Source organism: Aquarana catesbeiana, linkage group LG02 (assembly GCF_042186555.1).
Source record: "Aquarana catesbeiana isolate 2022-GZ linkage group LG02, ASM4218655v1, whole genome shotgun sequence".
NCBI classification, from domain to species: Eukaryota; Metazoa; Chordata; class Amphibia; order Anura; family Ranidae; genus Aquarana; species Aquarana catesbeiana.
Genome location: NC_133325.1, coordinates 627,724,393 through 627,749,543, shown reverse-complemented (window position 1 = coordinate 627,749,543; position 25,151 = coordinate 627,724,393). Strand labels below are relative to the sequence as shown.

General features: G+C 40.0%; 1 protein-coding gene across 3 annotated transcripts in view; it reads right to left on the bottom strand.

The window, feature by feature from the left end:
• Nucleotides 1-3,169: 3,169 nt before the first annotated feature.
• The window catches only part of P2RY8 (P2Y receptor family member 8), a 114,894-nt gene continuing 92,912 nt past the window's right edge, over nt 3,170-25,151 (bottom strand). For all 3 annotated transcript variants that reach the window (XM_073616413.1, XM_073616412.1, XM_073616414.1), the window contains one exon: nt 3,170-8,674. In XM_073616413.1, the coding sequence (XP_073472514.1) occupies nt 7,548-8,627 (1,080 nt within the window). In that variant the 5' untranslated portion in view covers nt 8,628-8,674 and the 3' untranslated portion in view covers nt 3,170-7,547. The remainder of the gene's footprint in view (nt 8,675-25,151) is intronic.

The following is a 25,151-nucleotide window of genomic DNA, read 5'->3' as shown; positions in this document are numbered from 1 at the left end:
CTCAAGGATGGGCCAGGAAGAGCTAACTCCTCTGGAGGAGATTGAGCTAATTGCTGCAATGGAACTGCTGTTGCTCGTTCCGCTATGTATCCCCTGCCTATCTTTTGAGTAGGACAGCTTACCTGTTAACCCTCTGACTCTGTCTGCTGCATTGACTCTAAAACAGCTTTTGCAGACCAATTGGTTGGTAATGGGATGACCCCGCATGCTCGGCATTTAGGGATTTGAGAGTTGGTGAATGTGAAGAACTATGTCTTTTCACGGATAAACCCTCACCGCTTGCATGGTATCCTGATCTGGTTGGGGCCTTCATAGGTTTGTTTATGTCGCCTTGATGTCCACTTGGACTATTCTGGCGTACAAGGCTGAAATACATAAACGTACCAGCATAAGTGCTCTCTTTTTTTTTTTTTACTCACCTGGATGACGGTCCCTACCTTAAATGTTGGAAAGGGTCTTGTTCGGGTGGCGTACCGCTTATTTTAGGCAACAGACAGAAAAAGCAGCTAGAGAAAGATAAAGGAGTTAGCGGCTGGTATTTCAGCTGGAGCAAGGAAACGGTATTCCTGAGTAAAGAAAAGCCGGCTCCTGACGTCCGCACATGCATAGAGCGGGCAGGAAGACGCTGAGGGACTCCGAAAAGTCAGCGTGAGGTGCGCGCTGCCCACTATAGTAACCAGGAATGAAGGTACAATATCGCAAGGAGAGGAAGGTGGTGGGGGAGGAAGAAAGCGAAAAACAGAGAAGAACGCAAGGAAAGGAAAGAGAAAGAGAATGGATGACAGGAGGGAGAAATGGAAGGCTGAGTGAAAAATAGATATAGCTACTTTCTCTGCTGCAGGCTTGAGCAAATGCCAGTATATAAATGCAGATAAGAGCTCTTAGTTAAGAGACAACTGCTGTCCCAAAAGACCCACAGAAGGGACTCCCTATCTTATCAGCGCATTTAGCTGCCCAAGAATAAGGACTGCACCTGGGAGAGGCTTGAACCCAGCTGGAAGCTGCTGACTGCAGAGGTAAGGGACGTTTGACCACCATTCACTGACCATGAGGTATAAATCCCTTTCATGACTAAGCCTATTTCTGACATTTGGTGTTTACAAGTTAAAACCCGTATTTTTTGGTAAAAAATTACTTAGAACCCCCAAAGATTATATATATATTTTTTGCAGAGAATTAGAGAATAAAATGGCAATTGTTGCAATATTTTATGTCACGCAGTATTTGTGCAGCTGTGTTTTAAACGTAACTTTTTGGGAAAAAGACATTTTCATGAATTTTAAAAAAATGAAACAGTAAAGTTAGCCCAATTTTTTTGTATAATGTGAAAGATGATGTCGAGTAAATAGATAGCAAACATGTCACGCTTTATAATTGCATGCACTCGTGGAATGGCGACAAACTACGGTACCTAAAAATCTCCATAGGTGACGCTTTAAAAATGTTTTACGGTTACCAAGTTAGAGTTACAGAGGAGCTCTAGTGCTAGAATTATTGCTCTCGCTCTGAAGATCGTGATGTGTGATTTAATCAAATCACATGTGTGATTTGAACACCTTTTACATATGCAGGCGCGACTTCCGTATGTGTTTTCTTTGCTGCGCGAGCTCGCGGGGACAGGGGCGCTTTAAAAAAATGTTTTTTTGTTATTTATTTTATTTATTTTTTATAATTAAATTGTGTTTTCAAAAAAAAAATTTGATAATTTTTATTGCTGTCACAAGGAATGTAAACATCCCTTGTGACAGTAATAGGTGGTGACAGGTCCTCTTTATGGAGGGATCGGGGGTCTAAAAGACCCCAAATCCCTCCTTTGCACCGAAAACGGTGAATCTGAATACTGTATTTTTTTTTTAATCCGGCGCCATTGGCAGCTGAGTAAACCGGAAGTGTCATTCTGACGCCACTTCGGTATTTACATTCAGGAGAATGGAACAAAGCCGTTTCTGGCTTCCTTCCAGTCTGTCTCTAGGCGCTGGAGGTGGTGCATTGTGGATCGGGACTCCCGGCGGGGTAGGAGGCCCGCTAAGAGCGGCGGGAAGCGGCAGGAGGGGGGATGTCCCCTCCTGCTCCTCTGGTAGAACAGCCGAGCGGCTTTTATACCTGGAAAGCCAATCACCCGCTCTAAAAAATGGTACTGGGATGATGCCTGCAGCTGCAAGTCGGTATAACCCTCGAAAGCCGAGGCCGCACATATGTGTACGCTCGGCGGGAAGGGGTTAAAGAAAAAAAGGAGAATGCTGGGAGTGCACTAATCCTTTTATTTTATAATATTCACTGGTCCTGAGGGAGGAGCCAAGGTGGAGCTTGTCACAGGCATGCTGCCATGGAGGCACCAGGAAAAGGATATTACCTCAGGTACATCATCCTCCATAAAATGTTCACGTGAACACCCTTCTAGATAAGATTGATTATCACTACTGAAAAAATAGAAATATAATAAAGTACCATCGTCCTGTAAATTTAGAAAAGGATAGCAGATCTGAGGCAACTATGGACTTTCATGGTACAGTAAGGACTCACATACATAAATTATATAAATTTATTTAGAACAAGACATTGTTAAAATAACCCTTATAGGGAAAAATACAGTACGTGTAAACTAGAATCTCTGAAAAAAAACTGAAAAAGTAAACGTTTATCCATCCGGGAAGGGGATCAGATAGTCGTCCAGGATCAGTTCAGCCCTACATGTACAGGATTATACTTCTGAGTTTATTTGTATATGTGTGAATATCTCTATATATGGGTGTGGAAGCCAGGTCACAGTATAAGAAATACAGAAAAAAACTGTCAAAAATAAACAAAAAATAAACAAAGAACGATATGTAACTGGTATTGCTTAACCTGTTTGACAAGTGTGCTTGCAATTCGCATAGTCAATGTGCAAGATAAACCACACTCAGATAAATTAAAAAAAAGGAGTTATGACTTGTCCACACCAAGAAATGCACTGACATGCCTCCATCCCTGTTATTTGGCGCAAAAAAGAAGGGGATAGTAGCGGGACTTTGCGTGAGACATGTCAATGAATGTATAAGCTAATTGGTCAGAGTCAAATTGAATTGACCTGAAACCAGTATTATATCTATAATCCATAGTGTGGTGTACTGTCCATAGTTATTCGTAAAGCCTACAATACCATAATCGCAAAGGATTTTCAAGATGCTAATGGTACAAAATAGTTTAATAAAATTCATCTTTGGACATAGTACAAAAATAAAAAACATCATAGGACACAGTTAGGCATATACAGACCATCAGACAGTAGACATAATTCATACAATAGGTACAATTTCAAAGAAAAAATGATTTTACAATAAAACAATATGTGCATCCATAAGCTGGTAACTCTATGCGTTTCTTGGCTTTCAACCAATCATCAGGAGTCAGATGTAATTTAACTAAAATTAGAACAATGAAACATCTATTAGTACATAATAGCCGCTTTCCGTGACCTGATCAATCCACCCTTACACCCTTTAAAAAACCCCTACTATTGTCTAATTATATAATCTAATTATATTGTCTAATTATATATCTACAATTATTTTCTAGATGGGAGGTGGTACTGGTGTCTATCTGGTCTCATTTCCGGGGGGTTGCGATGCGCCCAGTTTGGGACCCGTGGCCCATCCTACGTCTTGATGGGGACGGGCCGCGACCTTGGCGCATCGGAATCATGTCACCACGTCCCGCATGCGGCGCCTTTTGACGCCGCACTGTGGGAGTCAGTAGGGGTATTTTCATTCTTGGGCATTGGCGGTGTGTGGGCGGGAAGCTACCGTGATTGGTTTATCGCGGAGTAAGTTCTCCCTCCCCTCCACATGCCGTCATCACGCCCCTACATGACGTTGGCGTGAGCACGCACCCGACCTTGAACCGGTTCACTCCATGCATCGCCGCGGTGACGGAGTGACCAGCCTGCTTCGCACTTGCACTACACAGGTAATCACCCTAACTCTTCACACTCTTACCCAGGTGATTGGCAGCTTTGGTTTGTCCCTATGATGCACACACAGTCCCATTCCCTCACACTTATTATTTCTCTCTATCATCATTTATGACCCTTCTTAAACACGCACACCCATCCATCCTTTGATGTGCAGCCTAGGCTGAGACATCCATTTTTACACACACACACACACACACACACACACACACACTTACTGTTTCACTTTCACCAAGTCATTTCCTTTCTTTCCCCACAGCTTTCTTCGTATTCTGTGGGCTGGTTGTTCTCTTCCTACCTGCGGTGCTATCTCATGCCATTGGGCGTTCTCTGTACTTTGGGCTAGTGTGTGATCTTCTGTCCAATTGTGACCAGATGGTGCTGTTGGACGTTTGTTATGGACAGACGAACAGCATCCCAGAGTGGATCGTCTCTCTGGATCTATTTGCCATTTTGTGGTACTGCGCATGTGCGTGCGAATACGCAGTCCCGGATCGTGTTTGGTGATGTCATCGGCTGGCGCTAGCGCGCTGTGCTGTACTGTGACACCACCTGATAGAAGCTGGGTTTATATAATGGGAGCTTCCTCCCATCGCTCGGCTACACGTTGGTGATGCGTACGGCGGTGTATCTGATCCCAAGCATGGATTTATGTAAGGGTTGTTGCGGAGGCCTGGGCTATTTGCAATTTGCAGAAATGTCCTACCTTGGTGTTATTGTACTTATCTCTTTTTGTCCTCTGTTATAATCCCTAGGGTTATCTGACCATGGTTAAGTCTGTCAAAACCTGACATATTTCAATCGACCTCACCTATGTTTGATGGGACCTTTGGTCCAAATGATAAAATGCTGTTTTTCATTCTATCCATCTGAGTAGGGTGAGTGTCTATATTTTCCATCTCTGATTTTATGATCTGGATGGCAGTATTAGTGATATGCATGTGTTGTTAATACACAGTGTTTAGATAATCCCTTTATTGATAGAAATTCTACAGTTTTTCCTCACCTGCTTCAAACTCCAGTGTACCATCTGCGGAGATTCCCACCCTCTCAGGCCCAAACAGCATCTACTTTATCTTTGATAAACTTTCAATATTGTGTATTATCTGAGATATGTATCTCTTACATTTATCTGAATGTGGCTTACCCTGCACATTCACTATGTAAATTGCAAGCACACTTGTCAAACAGGTTAAGCAATACCAGTTACATATCATTCTTTGTTTATTTATTGTTTATTTTTGACATTTTTTTCTGTATTTCTTATACTGTGACCTGGCTTCCACACCAGGCCCGGGTAATTGCCCTTTGGGGAATTAGCGACCCTACTGGCTTATGTCAGTCCTGCGTTGGTAAGCTACGCATATCCATTCCTTTTGGGGACACATTTTCTGGGTGGAATTGTATTTCGTTTATTATAAATTTGGGTTACGGAACCGTGGAGTGGTTCGCCTCTATGGCAGATAGAGTTGGGTTCCACATATATCCAAATATCTGCAACTATAAATGTACTTATTTCAATGTATTGTTTTGAGGTTTGCTCATACATATGTTTGTTCTCTATAGAGATATTCACACATATACAAATAAACTCTGAAGTTTACTCCTGAAGAAGAGGTTTTACCGCGAAACAGGTAGAGGCTGAACTGATCCAGGATGACTATCTGATCCCCTTCATGGACGGATAAACATTTACTTTTTCTGTTCTTTTTCAGAGATTTTATTTTACGTGTACTGTATTTTTCCCTATAAGGGTTATTTTAACAATGTCTTGTTCTAAATAAATGTATATATTTTTATAATTCATGTATGTGAGTCCTTATTGTACCATGAAAGTCCATAGTTGCCTCAGATCTGCTATTCTTTTCTAAACCCTTCTAGATAAGATCAGGTAAAAAACAAAACTGGGGATTTTCTGAAGAACCTCACATCATTTTTTTTTTACATTTTAAAAAGGCAACAGTGGAAAATTTTTCAAGTGTTTGTGCCGCGAAACACATAAACGGAGCATATCAGACAAATCATCAGCACAGCGGAAATGAACTAGTTTGTTAATCTCTAGTTATGATGTTTATTCGATTGAACCAAAGGTGAATTATTCAGGTTCTCATGAATGTAACAGGAAACAGAAAATAACTTTTACTGAACTCTTAGGATCTGTTCACACCACCGGTTGCACAGCACAGTGATCACTGCAGTGATTAATGCGTTGCAGTAACATGCACTTTTTACCACGTGTAAACAGGTCCTTATATGTATTGTAAATTATTCAACGAGTTCCACTCTTTCACAATTTTTATGATTTCATTTTTTTATGTTGTTTTCTAACGTTAACCTGTCAAAAAAATGTTTTTGCAAAATAACATTACAAAATTCTTTTCTCCCGTGTGTATTGGAGCACTACATTACATAAGTTGACTCACTTAAGGAGTAGATACTGTTCAACGAGCAAAGTAAATGTTTACCTAGCCTTGTGTATAAAGTATGGGCAAGGCAAAACCTGAAACCTAAATTTCCCCTGTACATGATAGGTTAGTTAAAGTAGCAGTTTGCTAGGTGGGCACTTCGGTGGGGGGGAGGGGCTAGGAGTGCCAGCATTGGATCCAAGAAGAGGAGGATCAGGGCGGCTCTGGGCAAAACCATTGCACAGAGTAGGAAAGTATACCATGATTGTTAATTTAGACTTACTGTAATTAAATGTATTCATTCATTTGTTTTCACAGCGTTTCCTCAGAAAATAATTGCTGGGGGTGACCCTTATTCTTTGGATGTGGAAAAATTCCATGGGTTTATAACCACTGTATGGGTTAAAGCAGTATTTTTGTGAATTATTGTCCTGCTTCCATGTAACAGCTAAGTATTAATTGTACCAGGCAAATATTTTTTAGGTCAAAACTGCAACCACACTTTTAAAAAATTATTGATAAAAACACATTGAAATGCAGTTTAGCAGGGCAAAACCAAAACAATTACAAACACACTCGATTTTTGGAGTTTTCTTTTTTTATTAAAAAGCAACTTTTTCTGCTGTTTAGAGTATTAAACCTGAGAGAGTCCTGAATTATAGGAAAGCAACAGGCGTGCTGTCACTTAAATTTTGGTGGGTTGGTAAATGTATATAAGGTGTGAGTGAAAAGCATTTTGATCCACACAGAATAATGCAATTAATTTTGCTCCAGTCAATTAACTATTTTTTGGTCACCATTTCTATGTTATTAAACAGATTTAAGCATATTGTATTAAAAAAAAACTGGAGGAAAAGAAAAGTAGAGGTACTTTTGTTGTAATATTACCCAGTCATTTTGAGCTGTCATATTTCTTTTGCAGATCAGAAAAAAAGTTCAGGCTCAAGTTCAGTTCATCTCTGGTTTGACTTTCTCCAATTTTTAAAAATTGGCACCAACTTGTTATGTACACTTTATTGTTCAAGTCTTTTTTATTAAACATGTTTCATACAGTGATTCTTTATCCGTGTCCGCTGTTTCATTGATCAGACAAACCCGAAGGCTTGGTTGTTAAAATTCCCACTGATCTGCTTTAAATGCTGATAGACTGAAATCCCATTTTTCCTTGACGGAGTCCAACAAAAATTTGGCTACATATCACTTTCACGATTTTTACATTCATGTTTGTGATTGTTTCCATTTTCTAAGATCGCAATCTGTCCACTGGAAAATGTAAGTGCAGAGAACAAGCTACCGCGCCTGGTCTCAGAGCGTTCTATTCTTCTGCATCTCCGATGCCATAAATCTAATGCTTTCTTTCGAAAGTCTTTACAAGCAAAATAATAAAGGAATGGGTCCACGCAGCTGCTTAAGCAGCTGAGAGTAAGTGAGAGTTTGTAAGCATGGTAGTAGCTTTTGTTAAAAAACAGGCGCACAATTGTATGTACAAGAAGAATGAAATTGTTGGGAGCAAAGCAGGTAATAAATATTATGAGCACAAATATGGCAAGCTTGATGGATCTCCTCTCCTGCCCAGTTCCATGTCTGTTGGATGTCTGAATAAGCTTGCGAATAATAGAAACATAACAAGCAATAGTAACTACGGAGGGTACTAAGAATAAAATGAAAAAAAGTACAATAATGAAGGCTGCCCAGGAAAATATGTTTGGTAGCATATTCCACTTGAGAACATCAAAGCATGTTGTTTTGTTTAGATGCGTCACTTCATAGGTTAAGTCAGTCGATTCCATAGGATAGAATGCAGCAAGTATTGTGGTCCAAATGATAATAATTGCCCCAACAGCGTATCTTTTCTTCCTCCACATACTTGACCTCATGGGATGGACAATACCCAAGTAACGTTCTATGCTGATCAACATGATTGTCAGTATTGTGCAATACATATTCGCATAAAACATGATTGTCACCACATTACAAAGATCTTTACCAAAAATCCAGTTGTTCCCATTATAGTAGTAGTTTATTTGGAATGGAAGAAACATGGCAAGGGCCAGATCTGTGATGCTCAGGTTGATCATGAGTATTATTGAAGATGTTATTGGTTTAGAGTGGAATATTAAAATCCATAGTGAAATAATATTGCCCGGAACACTAATTGAAACCACCAGTGAATACACAACAGGTAAGGCAACCCAGATGAGTTTATTCTCAAGAATGGCTAAAGTTTCATTGTCTGGTGTGGAATCATTTGGTAAGCTGTACAGATTCATAGTGGCTGAAGGTTAGGATCGTTTTACTGACATTTGAAGAAAGGCCCCTGCAAAAAAAAATAAAAATTAATAAAACCTTTAACTTACTACAAAACCCACATTTTAAACATTATATAATATAAGCTGAAATATAACCCATAAACTGAAATACAGGAAATGTTACAAAACATTGGGGTTGATTTATTAAACCAGTGCAGAGTTTTCACTTTGCAAAATAGGATGGTAAAACCCAACAATTTTTGGTAAGGAAGCCAAAAGAAACCAAAAAGTCCTCTACTGAACTAGTGCAAAGCACAGTACATCCTTTTTAAAACGGAATATATCTACATGTTTGAAGTAGAATTCCAGTCAAATATATAGTTAATATAGTTAAACATGCTCCTGCCTCAATTCTAACTACCCTGTAAAGGAATTCTTTACCTATTCTGAGGGCGCTCTGGTCCAGTCAAATGATCGGCTCCCAGCTCCGACTTCAGTGTTGAGGAGGGACAGCTGACAATGGATGCCCCATAGTAGACCTTTGAGTGACAACATTACCCAATCACTGCAGCTGTTGTCAGCGATCTCTCTTCCTCACTGAAGGACTGAGAGATAATATGACTGGACCGGAGCACCGTCAGAATAGGTAAGTATAAACATCTTTCTTTACAGGGTAGTTAGAAAAGGCTTAGAATGAGAGCAGGTTTAAAGGAGAAGTCCTGCCAAAGCTTGTTTGGATCATAGTTCTTTCAGTTCGTTTTGCACTCCTGTGACCCGTTTTCAGCAGAGAGCAAGCTGAAGTCCGCTCTCTGCTGATGGCACGGATGTCAGTCCAGGCACCACCTCATCGTGGCTTTAAAGTCTGGATCCACCAGGTACCTAGACTGACACCCACCTCGGCCTCTCAGCAAACCGTTAAGAGCCTGAGCCGGCTACCCCCGCCCCTCCATAGCCCAGTGCTCCAATGAATGAGGAGGAAGCAGCGCAAAGAGCTGTGACTGACAGTCAGCAGCTCTGTGCTCACGGAGCTCTGAAAACCAGGCGAACTGCGGTGTTTGATCACTCGGTTCTCAGTACAGAGGCGCCGGGGGACAGATGCTGCATCTACCGAGATAAGTATGATTCTAAAAAAAAATCCTTTACTTCTCTTTTAAGCATTGTAGTATTTGACTGGAATTCTACTTTAACTTCTCTCAGCAATCAGCAATCCTAAAAAAAGGGGTATACATACAATAACATGTCAAGTTATTCCTTCTCATTGCTCCCCAAGCCTAGCTCTATAAAATCATAATTTCCATAAACTCCACTAACAATGCCTAACAAGCCTGATGCAGCTGTATGCAGTTTACATGCAGAACAATTTACTCTATACAATTTTCCTGAATTTGAGCTGCAAACAGGAAGCTCTGGATGCACAGTTTAGCCAAGGAGCAGAAAGGAATGATTTGTATGGCTGTGCCAAATATCCTAAAATTGTTTTTGGGATGGGTGATGAAACATCTTCTTTTTATGAAGTTTCCACTTTGTTTCACTTTGCAATATGAAAATAAATATTCATGCACTTTTTGTACTTCAATCGAATACATATTTGAATAATAAAAGTAACCTAGCACAATAGCAACACAATTATTTCTGTATACTGAGATCAATTTACAAATATGCTTCACAAATGTACATGTACTCTATTCTTCAGTAAAGATAACAATTATCCTTTAGCCATTTAAAGAAATTCAGGTAATTGAACATTTTAATGATTGCTTCTTATCTGTGATAGTAAGTACAGTAATTATCATAAACTTTCTTATTAGAACCCCAGAAAGTGTTATTACTATTAACCTAGATATAGATATATCTAGTATCCGAGCAAGGCAATCTAGATTAGTAATAGTACTGAAGGAGCTTGCAGGATAGGCTGACCTACAATCAGACAAGGCTGATAAGCAACAGAGCTTATCACAATGCCAATCTGCAGATTTTAGTTACTGCCCCAATCATATAGCTATCCAGAGTCCTATAGCGGAGGGCAGCACCCCCAATGTCATCCAACCAACATCCACAGAATCCCTTCGCAAATTCCTGGCATGGGAGAAGCTGCCCATAGAACAAGTGACAGGGCTGCTTCTGCTCTGTAGCTTATTTCTGTCTGCAGCTCCCAGGAAGGCCTTCTGCTGTCATCTCACAGAGCACTGTACTTACGGGGGTCCTACACTTCCAAAATGACTTTATCCAGAACATAAGAAATAGAAAATACTTTGTAGTATTTATTATTCCCTACTACTGCAGCTATATTAATTAAAAAGTAAAAGTCTGGTTTCCTCATTTCACTAAACTGATAAGGGAAATAGTCTACCTATTTTCTTTAAAGTATGGGAAAAATCTCTAACTTTGTTACTAAAAATATTTTCTAACATTGACCGTCAAAATATTCCCTCCTCTAATTTAAATAGCTTTGAATATTGTATCTTAAACTTTATCTGGGGCTCCAGGGAATGTGAATTTGTCCTCAAGATGTTATATGCCCCAAGCCGTCAGAAAGCTTGGTGGTCCTGCATTTCCTTAAAATATATCAGGACAACTCAAATCACACAATTGTTCCAAATGTACCCTACGACTTATAAATCAAACTGGATAAGCGTTGAAGCACATGTAAGTGTTTCTCATCCCATAAACCTCCCAATGTGGATGTCTGAAAAAAACAGAACAATCCAATAACCCATTCTATCACACTCATTACACTTGTGGGACAACTCCTGCAACATATATACTCTTCAATCCATACATTCTCCAATAGTCCCAGTGTTCCATGACCCAGCATTTCCACCCGGGTTACAATTCCATCGATTTAAGTAGTGGGTGGGTAAGGGTTTATACTGTATTGGACAATACCTTGATCACAGAGCCTTCCTAAGCCCAGGCTATTTTCTTCAGAATCTTCCCTATAAGCTTTCCGCTTACACAAAATCTTAAATGTTTTTAAACTGTGTCAAATGAGTGACAGACATTATTACTAAACTGTCTTTGAGACCAGTTACATAAGGGAAACAACACAGAAAGGGGGCATTGTATCAGCTTTTCTCTGCTTCTTTGCTATCTGCACCAAGCTCCTTTATTGACTGGCGTGGAAGACAGACTTAGGCTCAGAGATCAGTGAGGAGGACTGGAATTTATGGACCTTTAGAGTACACAGAGGAACACTCAATATCATTCACATAGGGGTGAATTAAAAGGTCCTATCTCACTGTTATGTGGTATCCACCAGACTGCCCTCTTACACAAACCAATTGCTAATATTCCAGCACACTTTAAGACTCATTATTTACCTATTCTTGGGTGCAATAATATCTCTCACTAAGGCTTGGAAGTTTGCTGTCATTGGTAAGCATCCTGTGGGATTAACAGGAGTGGTTAGAAAGATTCCGGAATCCGTGGATAAGCTACATACAGTCTCCCACTTAAACCTAATATTTAGGTAGTACCTTTAGCAGAACCTTAGCCAGGAAGCTTGTTTTTCTTTACTATTCCTTTTCCTTTCTCTCTTTCATCATTTACTTTACTCAATCTTCTGTCTAATTTGGAACTGACACTCTTTTCCACACTCTTATGCTATGTACACACGGTCGGATTTTCCGACAACAAATGTTCGATGTGAGCTTGTTGTCGGACATTCTGACCATGTGTATGCTCCAGCGGACATTTGTTGTTGGAATTTCCAACAACAAAAATTTGAGAGTTGGTTCTCAAATTTTGTGACAACAAAATCCGTTGTCGGAAATTCCGATTGTGTGTATTTCCGACACACAAAATTTCACGCATGCTCGGAATCAAGCAGAAGAGCCGCACTGGCTATTCAACTTCATTTTTCTCAGGTGGTCGTACATGTTGTACGTCACCGTGTTCTTGACGTTCCGAATTTCCGACAACATTTGTGCGACCGTGTGTATGCAAGACAAGTTTCAGCCAACATCCGTCGGAAATAAATCCACGGTTTTGTTGTCGGAAAATCCTATCGCGTGTATATAGCATTGGAATACTAGAAGGTTGATGTAGTAAATACCCTTTTATGCAGCTTGTTTTGAATAGGTTTCGGAATCTGCAATTTTGCATTCAATTTGTTTTAGATTTAAATGATAATTTAATTCACCTCTTCTGCATACTTGCATGCCATTTTTGGACCCAAATCTAGCCTTCTCGAAACTAGTTTTATTTGATGGTCTTCCATCTTGCCTCAGTTATTTGCATTTAGATTGTACTTTTACAAGATGTACTGATACTGCAGGGGAAATTTCCAAGTCTTGTGTTTGTATGACCTTTCACTGTACTCAATGAAAAACAATGAGAAACAAAAAAACTAAAGGCTGATAACAGGGTCTTTTTAGCAACTCCTAGGATGGGATATCAGCCACAAGCAGAGTACATTGGGCTCCATTCACAAAAGCATCTCCCATGCAGTATTTAGGTGTCTGGACATATTTTCCCTAAATATAGCATGCGATCCTGAAATTGTCAATTCACTATACCGCTTTGCAGTATTTACCGCAAAACGCTCAAAACTGTCAGTAAATACTGCATGAAAAGGGGTTAAAGTCAGTTCACAGAAGGAAATAAATAATTAAATGCATGCGGTAATTAAGTAGTGGTCCAGGCATGCGGTATTTAGGGAATGTAAAAATATAATAGCCAATTTTGAGTATTCTCTGTCTTTTTGGATCAGTTCTCTCAACAGTAATGCATAGAAACTTAGATATGTAAATATTGAAATCATTGGGATTGAGTATAACTAAAGGAAAAAACTTTTTTTCAGTTTTGGATAGAGTAGAGGTAAATTAGAACACCTATCAGATTTGTAATGTTGTAGATTCACCATCTCTATATTAGTCAGTTTACCATTATCATTGAAAGTAAAAAAAATCCCAAATTTTGGGTTGTCACCAGATTTGTAATAGAGGAAAAATATTCCAATAGGACACAGATGGCAAAAAAAAAAAAAAAAAAAAAAAACTGACAGGGGTTATAACCATCCCTTATTCTATCCAAAATGAAAAAGAGTTGAAAAAAGTTGTGCCTATAGTTCTATCTTAACCACTTCCGGTCTGCCCATGGTGGATTTACGTTGCTACTTTGACGTTAAATACCGTTGTTATGGCAGCAGATAGCTGCCGTAACCCTGGTATTTTCTTCAACGGCAGGCGGTCTGCTTTGAGATAAATGTGGTCCCCACGGTGGCTTCATGAGAGGCAGGAAGTTGAGTGAGGGAATGATGGCCCCCACTCGACCCAATGCCATTGGATGAAGGGAGTGACGTCAAACGTCACTTCCCCCCAAAGGCCTTAAAGGGACAATTTTTTTTTATTGAAAAAAAAATATACTTTTTTTTTTTAATTGCACTTAAGTGTAAATGTGAGATCTGAGGTCTTTTTGACCCCAGATCTCACATTAAAGAGTTCCTGTCATGATTTTTTTTTATTACAAGGTATATTTACATTCCTTGTAATAGGAATAAAAGTGGTCCAATTTTTTTTTAAAGGTACAGTGTAAAATAAAAAAAAAAGTAAAATAAATAAGAAAAACAAAAATTGAAAGCGTCCCGTCCCGCCATGCTCGCGCGCAGAAGCGAAAGAATACGTAAGTTGCGCCTGCATATGTAAACGTTGTTCAAACCACACATGTGAGATATCACCACGATTGATAGAGCGAAAGTAAAAATTCTATCAAAAGGCCTCCTTTGTAACTTAAAACTGGTAACCTATAGAAATGTTTAAACGTTGCCTATGGAGATTTTTAAGTGTCAAAGTTTGTCGCCATTCCATGAGCGGGTGCAATTTTGAAGCATGACATGTTGGGTATCAATTTACTCAGCGTAACATTATCTTTCACATTATAAAAAAAATATTGGGCTAACCTTACTGTTTTCTTATTTTTTAATTAAAAAAGTGTATTTTTCCCCAAAAAATTGCTTTGTAAGACCGCTGCGCAAATACGGTGTGACATAAAGTATTGCAATGACCGCCATTTTATTCTGTAGGGTGTCTGAAAAAGAAATATATAATGTTTGTGGGTTCTAAGTAATTTTCTAGCAAAAGAAAAAAAAATGATTTTAACTTGTAAACAACAAGTGTAAAAAATAGGCTTGGTCCTTGGCAAATAGACTGTGTAATTTGCCACTTTCTACGGTGAATGAGGTAAAGCTTTACTTTACAAAGAATGGCCAATCACATGCAAGGGGAAAAAAATGCATTTTTGCTTGCACATGGTTGGATGATGGAAGTCAGCAGAGCTCCCCCTCATTTACTAAGCTCTAGAGTAACTGCACTTGCACCCCATTAATCCGCCCCATTACATGTACTGAAATATATCTATTTTCTATGGTCATTTCACAACATTTTTAGAGACTTTTTTGTGTATATACAAGCATATCCATGATTTGCTGCAAACCTGCCAAACACTCCAAACGTAATACAATGAACATGCATATCACAATGGTCTAATCCCTTGTTGGAACATATGTCATATATAGTGGAAATATTTTACTTATTCACAATTATTTTTAGAGATATTTTTGGCTTGAATATTCCCAAGACAGAATGGGACTATAAATAGACAAGTATTCTTACAAAGGTGTGAAACTTGAGCTGTTAGGAGAGGGGTGTCATTATTTTGAAGGTTTGACAGATGGATACCAAAATGACACTTTGAAGAACATCAGAGAATAACAATGGCCATTCTCTAACAAGAAAAAACAGACCTGTCCAAAGATATAGCAATGACTTTGCCAAATACCACATAAAAAATTACTTTAAAGCAGGGTTTCTCAACCAGGGTTCCATGGAACCCTAGGTTTCCTCCAGAGGTTAATAGTAGCAAAAATTACACACATATATAAATATCATTCTTCCACCAGTAGAAACGTTGTATTTTTTGGGTGGAAAAAGGGTATTAATATATGTGTGTGATTTATTATGCTATTTTCATTCAATATTTGACGTTTTTAAAGATATTTTTTATTTACTTAACCACTTCCCACCCGGCCTATAGCAGAATGACGGCTGGGAAGTGGTTCAGTAATCCTGACTGGGCGTCATATGACATCCAGCAGGATAAGCCGCATTCACAAGCCTGTGGGGGCGTGTAGAGTGGAGATCGGTGGTGTGGTGTGTCAGTCTGACACACTGCATCTCCGATCTCGGTAAAGAGCCTCTGACGGAGGCCCTTTACCGCGTGATCAGCCGTGTCCAATCACGGCTAATCACAATGTAAACAGGAAGAGCCATTTATCGGCCTTTCCTCACACGTCTGCCAGCTAGAGGAGAGCTGATCAGCTGCTCTCCTGACAGGGGGGTCTGTGCTGGTTGTTAATCAGCGCAGCCCCCCCACGGATGCCCACCAAGGACCACCAGGGATGCCGCCAGGACCACCAGGGATGCCCACAAAGGAACCCCAACATGTATGCCACTCTAGACCACCAGGGATATGCCAATTAGTGCCCAGGCAGCTGCCAATCAGTGCTCAGGCAGCTGCCAATCAGTGCCCCATTAATATTGCCTGCCCGTGCCATCAGTGATGCCTATCAGTGCCACCCATCAGTGCCCATCAGTGCCACCTATCAGTGCCCAGCAGTGCCACCTTTCAGTGCCCACCAGTGTCACCTAACAGTGCCCATTAGTGCCCACCAGTGCCACCTATGAGTGCCCATCAGTGCCACCTATCAATGCCCATCAGTGCTGCATATCAGTGCCACCCATCAGTGCCACCTATCAATGCCCATCATTGCTGCATACCAGTGCCACCCATCAGTGCCACCTATCAGTGCTCATCAGTGCTGCCTATCAGTGCCCATCGTCAGTGCCCATAAGTGCCACCTCATCAGTGCCATCTCATTGGTGCCACCTCATTGGTGCTGCCTTATCAGTGCCCATCAGTGCAGCTTATCAGTGCCCATCAGTGAAGGGGAAAACTTATTTTTTTACAAAATTTTATAACAGAAACAAAGAAAAACTTTTTTTTTCAAAATTTTCGGTCTTATTTTATTTGTTTAGCAAAAAATAAAAACCACAGAGGTGATTAAATACCACCAAAAGAAAGCTCTTTTTATGGGAACAAAATGATAAAAATTTTGTTTGGGTACAGTGTAGCATGACTGTGGAATTGTTATTTAAATAGTGACAGTGTTGAAAGCTGAAAATTGGCTTGGGCAGGAAGGGGGGTAAGTGCCTGGTATTGAAGTGGTTAATTGAGCTTAGTTGTTTTTGATACACCACACGTGTCCTGTTAGTGCAGCTTCCCTTTGACTGGTATTCTAGCCACGTTTTTGCTTTTGTATTAATACATATGCTGCAGGGACCGCACTGACTTAATGAGTTGCCATATTTCTACAGTTTAAACCATTTTACCTCTTTATTAGCAATAAAAACTGACAGGGGTTCTAATTCTTCTCCACTGTATCCATCCCACTAGATATCGCATGAGATAAAATACTGCATGGTTTCATGAGATAAATACCGCACATTTCGATAAAATACCACATGTGGTATTTTAGTAGCGTTTTTTGTGAATTGCAAACATTTTTTTTTTAAATGCTATGAGCTATTTTACCGCAGATTTTAAAGATGAAAATACCGATTTGTGAATGTAGCCCAATGTTTTTAGTGAGTCAGCCAACTCAGGGATTTGCATGAGAAGGAAGAGTAAAACATGAATATTTTGTACTGCCCATCTGCCCATGGGACTTTAAAGTGGAAGTAAAACCATCGATTTATAAGTTTAAAAAAACTGTTACATTTCCCGCATGCCGGAAATGCTATCTGTCACATTGGTTGTGCTCTCAACCAAACTGTCAAACCATCCAGTGGCTGGTGTCATACCTAATCACATGTGCAGCTTAAAGGCAGTTGAAGATCAAACAGTGGCTAAGATGGCAGCTTCCTTGGCTGAAAGCGATAGGAGGGTTTACTTCCACTTTAACTTCCGGGTTTGATGGCTCTACGCAATAACGCTATTAGCTTCATGACGTACTGTCAATTTCTGTGATGCAGAGAAGGGGATGTCATCATGCTCTAACTTAGGATTTGTTTGTCCCGATGCCATTTTTACATTTTTGTAAAAATTGACATGCCATTTTTGGCCATATTGACAGGAAGGAGGTTCTATTTTTCCCCCATGGCAGTGCCTCCCAATGATGGGATGAAACCTATGGGGCCTATATGCAATATTGACTCTATGGAGTTTATTTACTGAAACTGGAGAGTGCAAAATCCGGTGAAGTTGTGCATGGTAACCAATCAGCTTCTAACTTCACCTTGTTTAATTGAGCTTTGACAAAAAAAATATCCAGTTTTAGTAAATCAACATCTATATGTATAAGGAAGATCTAATGGTGTTTAGCGTTACTGGTAGACTCATTTTGGCACACTTTTTTAAGCCTTGATTATGCCTGATTTGTAAGTCTGTGTCCCTTTGAATTGGCATTACTCCCCGGTAAATTTGTTTATTAATGAAAAGATGACTGAAGTTAACTTTTGCCTTTCCATCACACTGTACAGATATCTTTTCAGTGGCATCCACTCCTGAGGAAGTGAACTTATGTTCACAAAATGCGTTGAGATATGGGATGTGCTTTTTCTATCAATCTAACTGTATAAAAAAATCTTTGAAAGCATTTTGATTAAATAGATTTAGAGATATAATCTATACCAGTGGCGTCTCTAGGGGGTGGCTTTTGGGGCTATAGTCTCTCTGGGAACCCTGATGCAAGGGGGAGGCTCTCTGGGAACCCTGATGCAAGGGGGGGGCTCTCTGGGGATCCTAATGTAAGGGGGGCTCTCTGAGGACCCTGATGTAAGGGGGGACTCTCTGGGGATATATACACACACAATTATATACATGTGTATGCCCACCCAAGCGTACGACTTTCTTTACTACGTTGCTATGGGCTCTAGCCCCAGATCTTTTGTAGACCTAGCAATGCCCCTGATCTATACTCTATGTGAAAATATTTTGAAATATATACAATCCGGTGTCTAATTTTTAGTTATCTCTCCTACATGTGTATTTGTATGCGGTTACATCATTAAACTACTATTTCATGTTTAATTAATTTGTGTGTTGATGATGTTCCTTATTTAAAGTTCCATGGGCAGATAAACATTGTTAGGCACTTGACCAGCAGGATGCAGGTACATCACTATGTGTTTCAGATCACAATATTCATATATATATATATATATATATATAAACAGTGATAATAGCCACTAGAGATGATAAGAGAAGCCAATTTGAATAGCCAGTAAATGTAATGCTAGGGCCTTGTGCCCCACTGTAAATGTTAGCACTTGTGCACTCTATATTCAATTTTGGCCAACCACATCAGCACTTTCTATAAGAAGTGAATAGGTGGATTTCTTGTTTATGCCAAATAAATATTTATAAAACTGCATAACTGTTATTTCAATCGACTCTAACTAAAGAAAATAACACCTTTAACCGTTATCTTCAACCCATATGTGGTCTGCAAGGCAATGTAATTTATTTTCCAGTGAAATATATCTAGTATTCGGGCAAAGCTATATAGGTGTTACTTACAATAGGCATTACTGTTCAGAACTTCAGTAGCAAAATAAATGTGATACCTATTCAATATTTACTTTGCTAAGAACTTTATCCTCTGTTTTATGAGAAATTTGAAAAATTCTGAGTTTTAATTTCCCTGAACTTTTGGCAAAAATCATGAGATTTTTGTGAAAATTAGAAATTTTTGAAAAATGTATTGGTGTCAATAAGGATAGCAAAATAAAGGTGACTTTTATGATTTTAAAGAGAGTCACAAGCTTTAAATGGTTTCCTAGGGTTATAAGCAGCTCCTTTCAACTATCAATAGGACATGCTGCACTGAAATGCAGTACAGAGCAAAGCAGCTATAGTAAAATGCAGATTCTAAGCTGTCACGTGTACTGCTCATTTAAAATCAATGAGATTTTGCTGACTTGAACCACAAATGAACTTTACCAGATTCTCCTTTAGGCTAGGTTTACACTAATGTGGTGCGGGAAATGCGGCGACCCATGTACGTTTCCCACCACATTCAAATCTCACTACCCTTGCGATCCGCAGTGGGTGTCAGTGCAGTCTTTATGACACCCCAAACGCAGGTCACAAGCGAGAATGTTTGTCTGCACCCGATTACACAAAATGGGATGGTACAAGGCAACCATTTGATCCCGTTGCAGTGCGGTGCCAAAATTGCTGCATGCACTATGAAGTGTGATTTGAGCCCATTCAAAATGAACTGAATCACATGTGAATTGAACATTAATGCTGTGCGGTTCCTGTACGATTTACATGTGGTTCATAGTGTGAACTGAGCTTTATTGTGTCATGCTCTGTATGGGACAGTAAAAAAGCACAAAAGGAATATAGCCACCTTCAGATATATAATCATGATAAACTAAGATAATGAAGCCAACCTCTGCACAAAGAATACTTTGTTTTTTTGCACCACTAACATCCACTCCATCTTCTAAAAACAGTCCCTGGAATTTATAAAGACTGGTGTAGACAGATTTTGCAAAAAAGTTTACATGCATTCCAAAAGTTGTGTATTTATGTACCTGTCTAGAACTTGTACTTGAATTTGGCACATGCTGCTCCTCTTTTAGAACACATTTGAGTTAAAAGTTGGTCTTAGATAGTAAGATACAAACTGTCTGTATTTTATTTTGAATTTTGGCACAGGTGTACTGTCACAATGTAGAAGTGGAGCAAATTAGAGCTACCTAAATTTGGAGCAGGAATCACGGTGAAAACCAAAACTGTCGCAGATGGTTTTTGAATTAGGTGCAATTAGGTGCATTAGGTTAACCAGAGCAATTAATGCCACTTTAATTTTTTTTTTCTTATTTTTTTTTTACTTTTTACTTTTTATTTTTGCACTATCCCTTTAATTTTTTTTTGTTATCACTTTTATTCCTATTACTAGGAATCGAAACAGCCCTTGCAACAGAAATAAACATGATAGGTCCTCTTTATTGAGAGATCTGGGGTCAAAAAGACCCCAGATCTCTCATTTACCTTTAAAAGCAAAAAAAAAAGACATTTTGCCTTCAAGGGAAAAAAAATCTCTTGTTTATGCCCAAGAGGCGGAAATTACGTCAGACATGGCTCTGGTCCTTCAAGGGCATAGAGCCAAATGGGGGCTATCTTACCCTCACTCGGCTTCCTGCCTAGCCATCAGCCACACCGGATTGGTTCCCAGGTTAGCGACGGCTCCGGTAAGTTTAGAAACCCCCGGGAAGCTGCGGGAGGGGAGCGCCTCTCCCGAGGCCTATAAAAGTGATCCCGTGGCAAATCCACTGCTGGGTCCACTTTTATTAGAAAACCGGCCGTCTAACTGAAAAAAAGATACCGGGGTTATGGTAGCTAGCTGCTGCCATTGCCCCGGTATTTAATGTAAAAATCATGACTTATATTTAGTTAGACGGTCGGCAAGTGGTTGTAGTGGCTGAAGGTTTTTTACCTTAATGCATTCTCTGCATTAGGGTAAAAAACCTTCTATTGTCAGCTAGACTTACCTGAGCCCAATCTTGATCCAGCACTCTCTCCCTCCTCACTGGACTCAGTGAGAACAGTGGGAGCCATTGGCTCCTGCTGCTGTCAATCAAATCCAGTGACAAGGGGCTGAGCTACACTATGTGAGTCTGTAGACACACACAGCCTGGTTTGGGATTGATCCTGCATGTATGTCCCCATAGGAGGTGGCTTCTTATGGTGGCACACGCAGAAGAAGAGGAGCCCAGAGCAACAGTGGGGGACCCAAGAAGAGCAGGATGGGGGCTGCTCCGTGCAATACCATTGCACAGAGCAGGTATGTATGACATGTTTGTTAATTAGAAAAAATAACTTTACAATCACTTTAACCTTTTCCAAGATCATGGTAGTACAATTGACAAAAAAGGGGAACATTTACAAAGGGGGCAAATGATTAATGTGCATTTGTGCGTTTTTTTGTTTTTTTTTTAATTCTGAAGATGTTTTGAAAGATTTACCACATTTATCAATTATTTGCTACCTGTATTTGCCCACATTTTGGGAAATACTGCCCTGAAAGAAATATGTAGGCTCTTCTGAAATTGCTAAATGCCTGCCTGTTAAGCTGATTCAAAGATTTTTAAAACCAAAACTTTATTTTCTAGCTTGGGATAGAGTAGTGAACAGTTACAACTCCTGCCTTTTTTATTTATTTATTTGCTGTCTGTGTTCCATTGAGAGATTTCTAATTATTTCCAATCCCCAGGAACACAGCAGGAAATCTCTACAAAGTGGTGGGAAATAATTTCCTAGACAGTTGTTACTGGAACAGATGTCCTCATTAGAAGATTTTTTTCTTGTTTCAACTTTAAAATTTTGGATTTCCCCTTCACTTTCTGTCCCCGGTGACAATTGTCATCGGGACAGAAAGAGGGATGCATTTCCCCAACAGGGATGCAGACTGCAATTAGAACAGAACACCAGCCAAATATAACCATATAAAAATAAGCAGGCCATTAAAAAATAAAATAGCAAAACCAGCATTGGCTGTAATGTTCAGAGATTTCCCTCATAATACTTTTTTTTTCTGCTGCTAAAAGTTGAATAGCCGTCATTTATCCCACTCCTCTAAGGTCAAGGGTTAAGTTGCAGGCTTAGGGTAAGTGTTCAGTGTTAGGGGGAGGTTAAGTGTTAGGGTTAGGTTAAAATATATCCAAAGTCACATTTTTTTTTACTCTTTTTAATTATAAAAACTTTGCTGTGTGTATGTCCCAAGCACTCGCTCAGCTGTCACAAATAATAACATTTTTTTTTTGCGTAATATGTTTGACCTCCCTGGCGGTATGATTATTTCAGATTTTTGCGTCTCAAAGTGGTACAATTATTTTGCATAGAAATTTGGCGTTTTATATTGTAGGTCTGTAATTCTTAGCAATAACACACTTATGCCGCGTACACACGGTCGGACTTTTCGACCGGACTTGTCTGACGGACGCCGACGGACCAAATCTGGCAAACAATCCGATCGTGTGTGTGCTTCACCGGACCTTCAGCGGACTTTTCCAGTCGCAAATCTGACGGACTTTAGATTTGGAACATGTTTCAAATCTTTACATCGTAACTCCGCCGGACCCAGAAATCCGCTCGTGCGTATGCTAGTCCGACGGACAAAAACCGACGCTAGGGCAGCTATTGGCTACTGGACTTTTAGTCCGGTGTACGTCATCACATACAAATCCGTTGGACTTTGGTGTGATTGTGTGTAGGCAAGTCCGGTCGTTAGAAAGTCCTTTGAAAGTCCGCCAAAAGTCTGTCGAAAGTCTGTCGGACGGGCTATCGGACTTTTGTAGCTGAAAAGTCCGACCGTGTGTACGCGGCATTAGATCTGTCCACCAAGAGTCTAGTAGACATCCCGGGTATGATAAAGTTTGAAACACAAAATCATAAATTATAATATAATAAATAAATATAAATAATTAAAAAAAATAATAATATAATAATAATAAAATACATTTCCCCATGATTCACTATCGCTCAATTCTGCAAGTGTTATAATTTACTATCACTGTTTTCTAGCTGGTCTAAAGCCACTTTTGACGTAAAGGGACACTTTTTGGTTGCTATGGAGAATCTCAAGTTTCCAGGCAGAAACAACAGTATATGTAATATAAAACTGCATGCAGGGCACTGGACAAAGCACTGGGGACAAAAGGGAAGTGAAATGATTTCATACAGTACTGTAATCTGTAAGATTACAGTACTGTATGTGTTATGATTTTTACATTTTTTTAATTTGCCGCCAGGCTCTGCCCCCGTGCGTCGTGACGCTTGCAGGGAACGGAGCCTGGCACACAGAGGCATTGGGCGGAGGACAGAGCCCACAGACAGCGCGGGGGGACATCGCAGGATCCTGGGGACAAGGTAAGTATACCGCACCAGGATCCTGCAATGCAATCCCGAGTGTGGCTCGGGGTTACCGCTAATGGTGCTGAAATTTAACTCCGGGCCACACTCGGGAATACCGTCAGGGAGACTACAAATATTTTTGCCTAATATGTTTATTTCCTACTAGCTCCATCAAGTGGTCATAAAGCGGTATTTTCCTGACTGAGCCATTTCAGAAAAATACCACATTATGGCCATTAGATGATGCTGAAGATCACAGAAAATAAACATATATGACTAAATACATGATTATTCAATGCTTGAGACATTTGCACATCAAATTATTTTTATAAATTGAATCCTTAGTGTTTGGAAGGGTTATTTTTATTTTTTATTATATTTATTTATTTTTAGCTTGTTTACTGGGAAATCTCGCTCTTTTTATTTGTCTTGATGACTATTTTTACTGGGACAGAATGTGATGGCAATGACATTTTACATTACAGAGGTCACCCGAACAGGAATAGAGGAAAAATCTTCTAATGAGGACGCCTATTCCAGTGACACCTGCAGTTTACAGAGATTTCCTTTCACCTATTCCTGACCTTGGGATTGGAAGTGTGGTTAAATCTCCCTAACTGGACACTGAAAAAAACTGATGGGTTTTAATATACCCTACCATATACCATATATCCTACCATATACAGTATTTAGGCCTCTGTTTTCAGTTCAGAACCCGGTGCCAAGGAAGTCCAGAAAATTACTAATAGTAGACAGTGAAGTGAAAAGGGGGACTGTTTATATTATATTTATTTAAAATACTAATAAAATCTGATATTCAGATCTGCCTATACGCAATGATATTTTTGTGCTTTGCCAGGAAAATTGATGCATCCATTTTAACCACTTAACGACCGCCTGCCACAGTTGTACTGTGGCAGGTTGGCTCTCCTGCACGAACTGCCATCATTGGACAGTGGCTCATGCAGGCGCAGCTGTGGTGGCATGCTGTCGGCGGCGCACTCTCGCGCCCGCTGCAGGCTGTGAGGGCATGCCCGCGGGTCAGGCGGACTAGATGTCCACCGGCAGACTGCAATCGCTTATTACAGAGGCAGAATGGGGATCTGCCTTTGTAAACAAGGCGGATCCCCATTCTGACAGGGGACATGACAGAGATCTGTTGTTCCCAGTGATCGGGAACAGTGATCTCTGTCATTTCCCAGGTAGCCCATCCCCCCCTACAGTTAGAATACGCTGAGGGAACACAGTTAACCCCTTGATCGCCCCCTAGTGTTAACCCCTTCCCTGTCAGTGTCATTTTTACATTGATCAGTGCATTTTTATAGCACTGATCAATGTAATATTGTCACTGGTCCCCAAAAAGTGTCATTTGGGGTCAGATTTGCAGAGGTGGGGGACTCGAGTCACATGACTTGACTCGAGTCAGACTCGAGTCACCTGTTTGAGGACTTGCGACTTGCTTGACAAAATTAAATAAATGACTCGACTTGACTTTGACTTGTCACTAATGACTTGCGACTTGACTTTGACTTGGGCTATTTGACTTGCAATGACTTGCAATGACTTGGCACCACCAGTTCTGTGTCTTGGCCTAGGCAAAAGCCGCCGCCCCCCCCCCCCCAG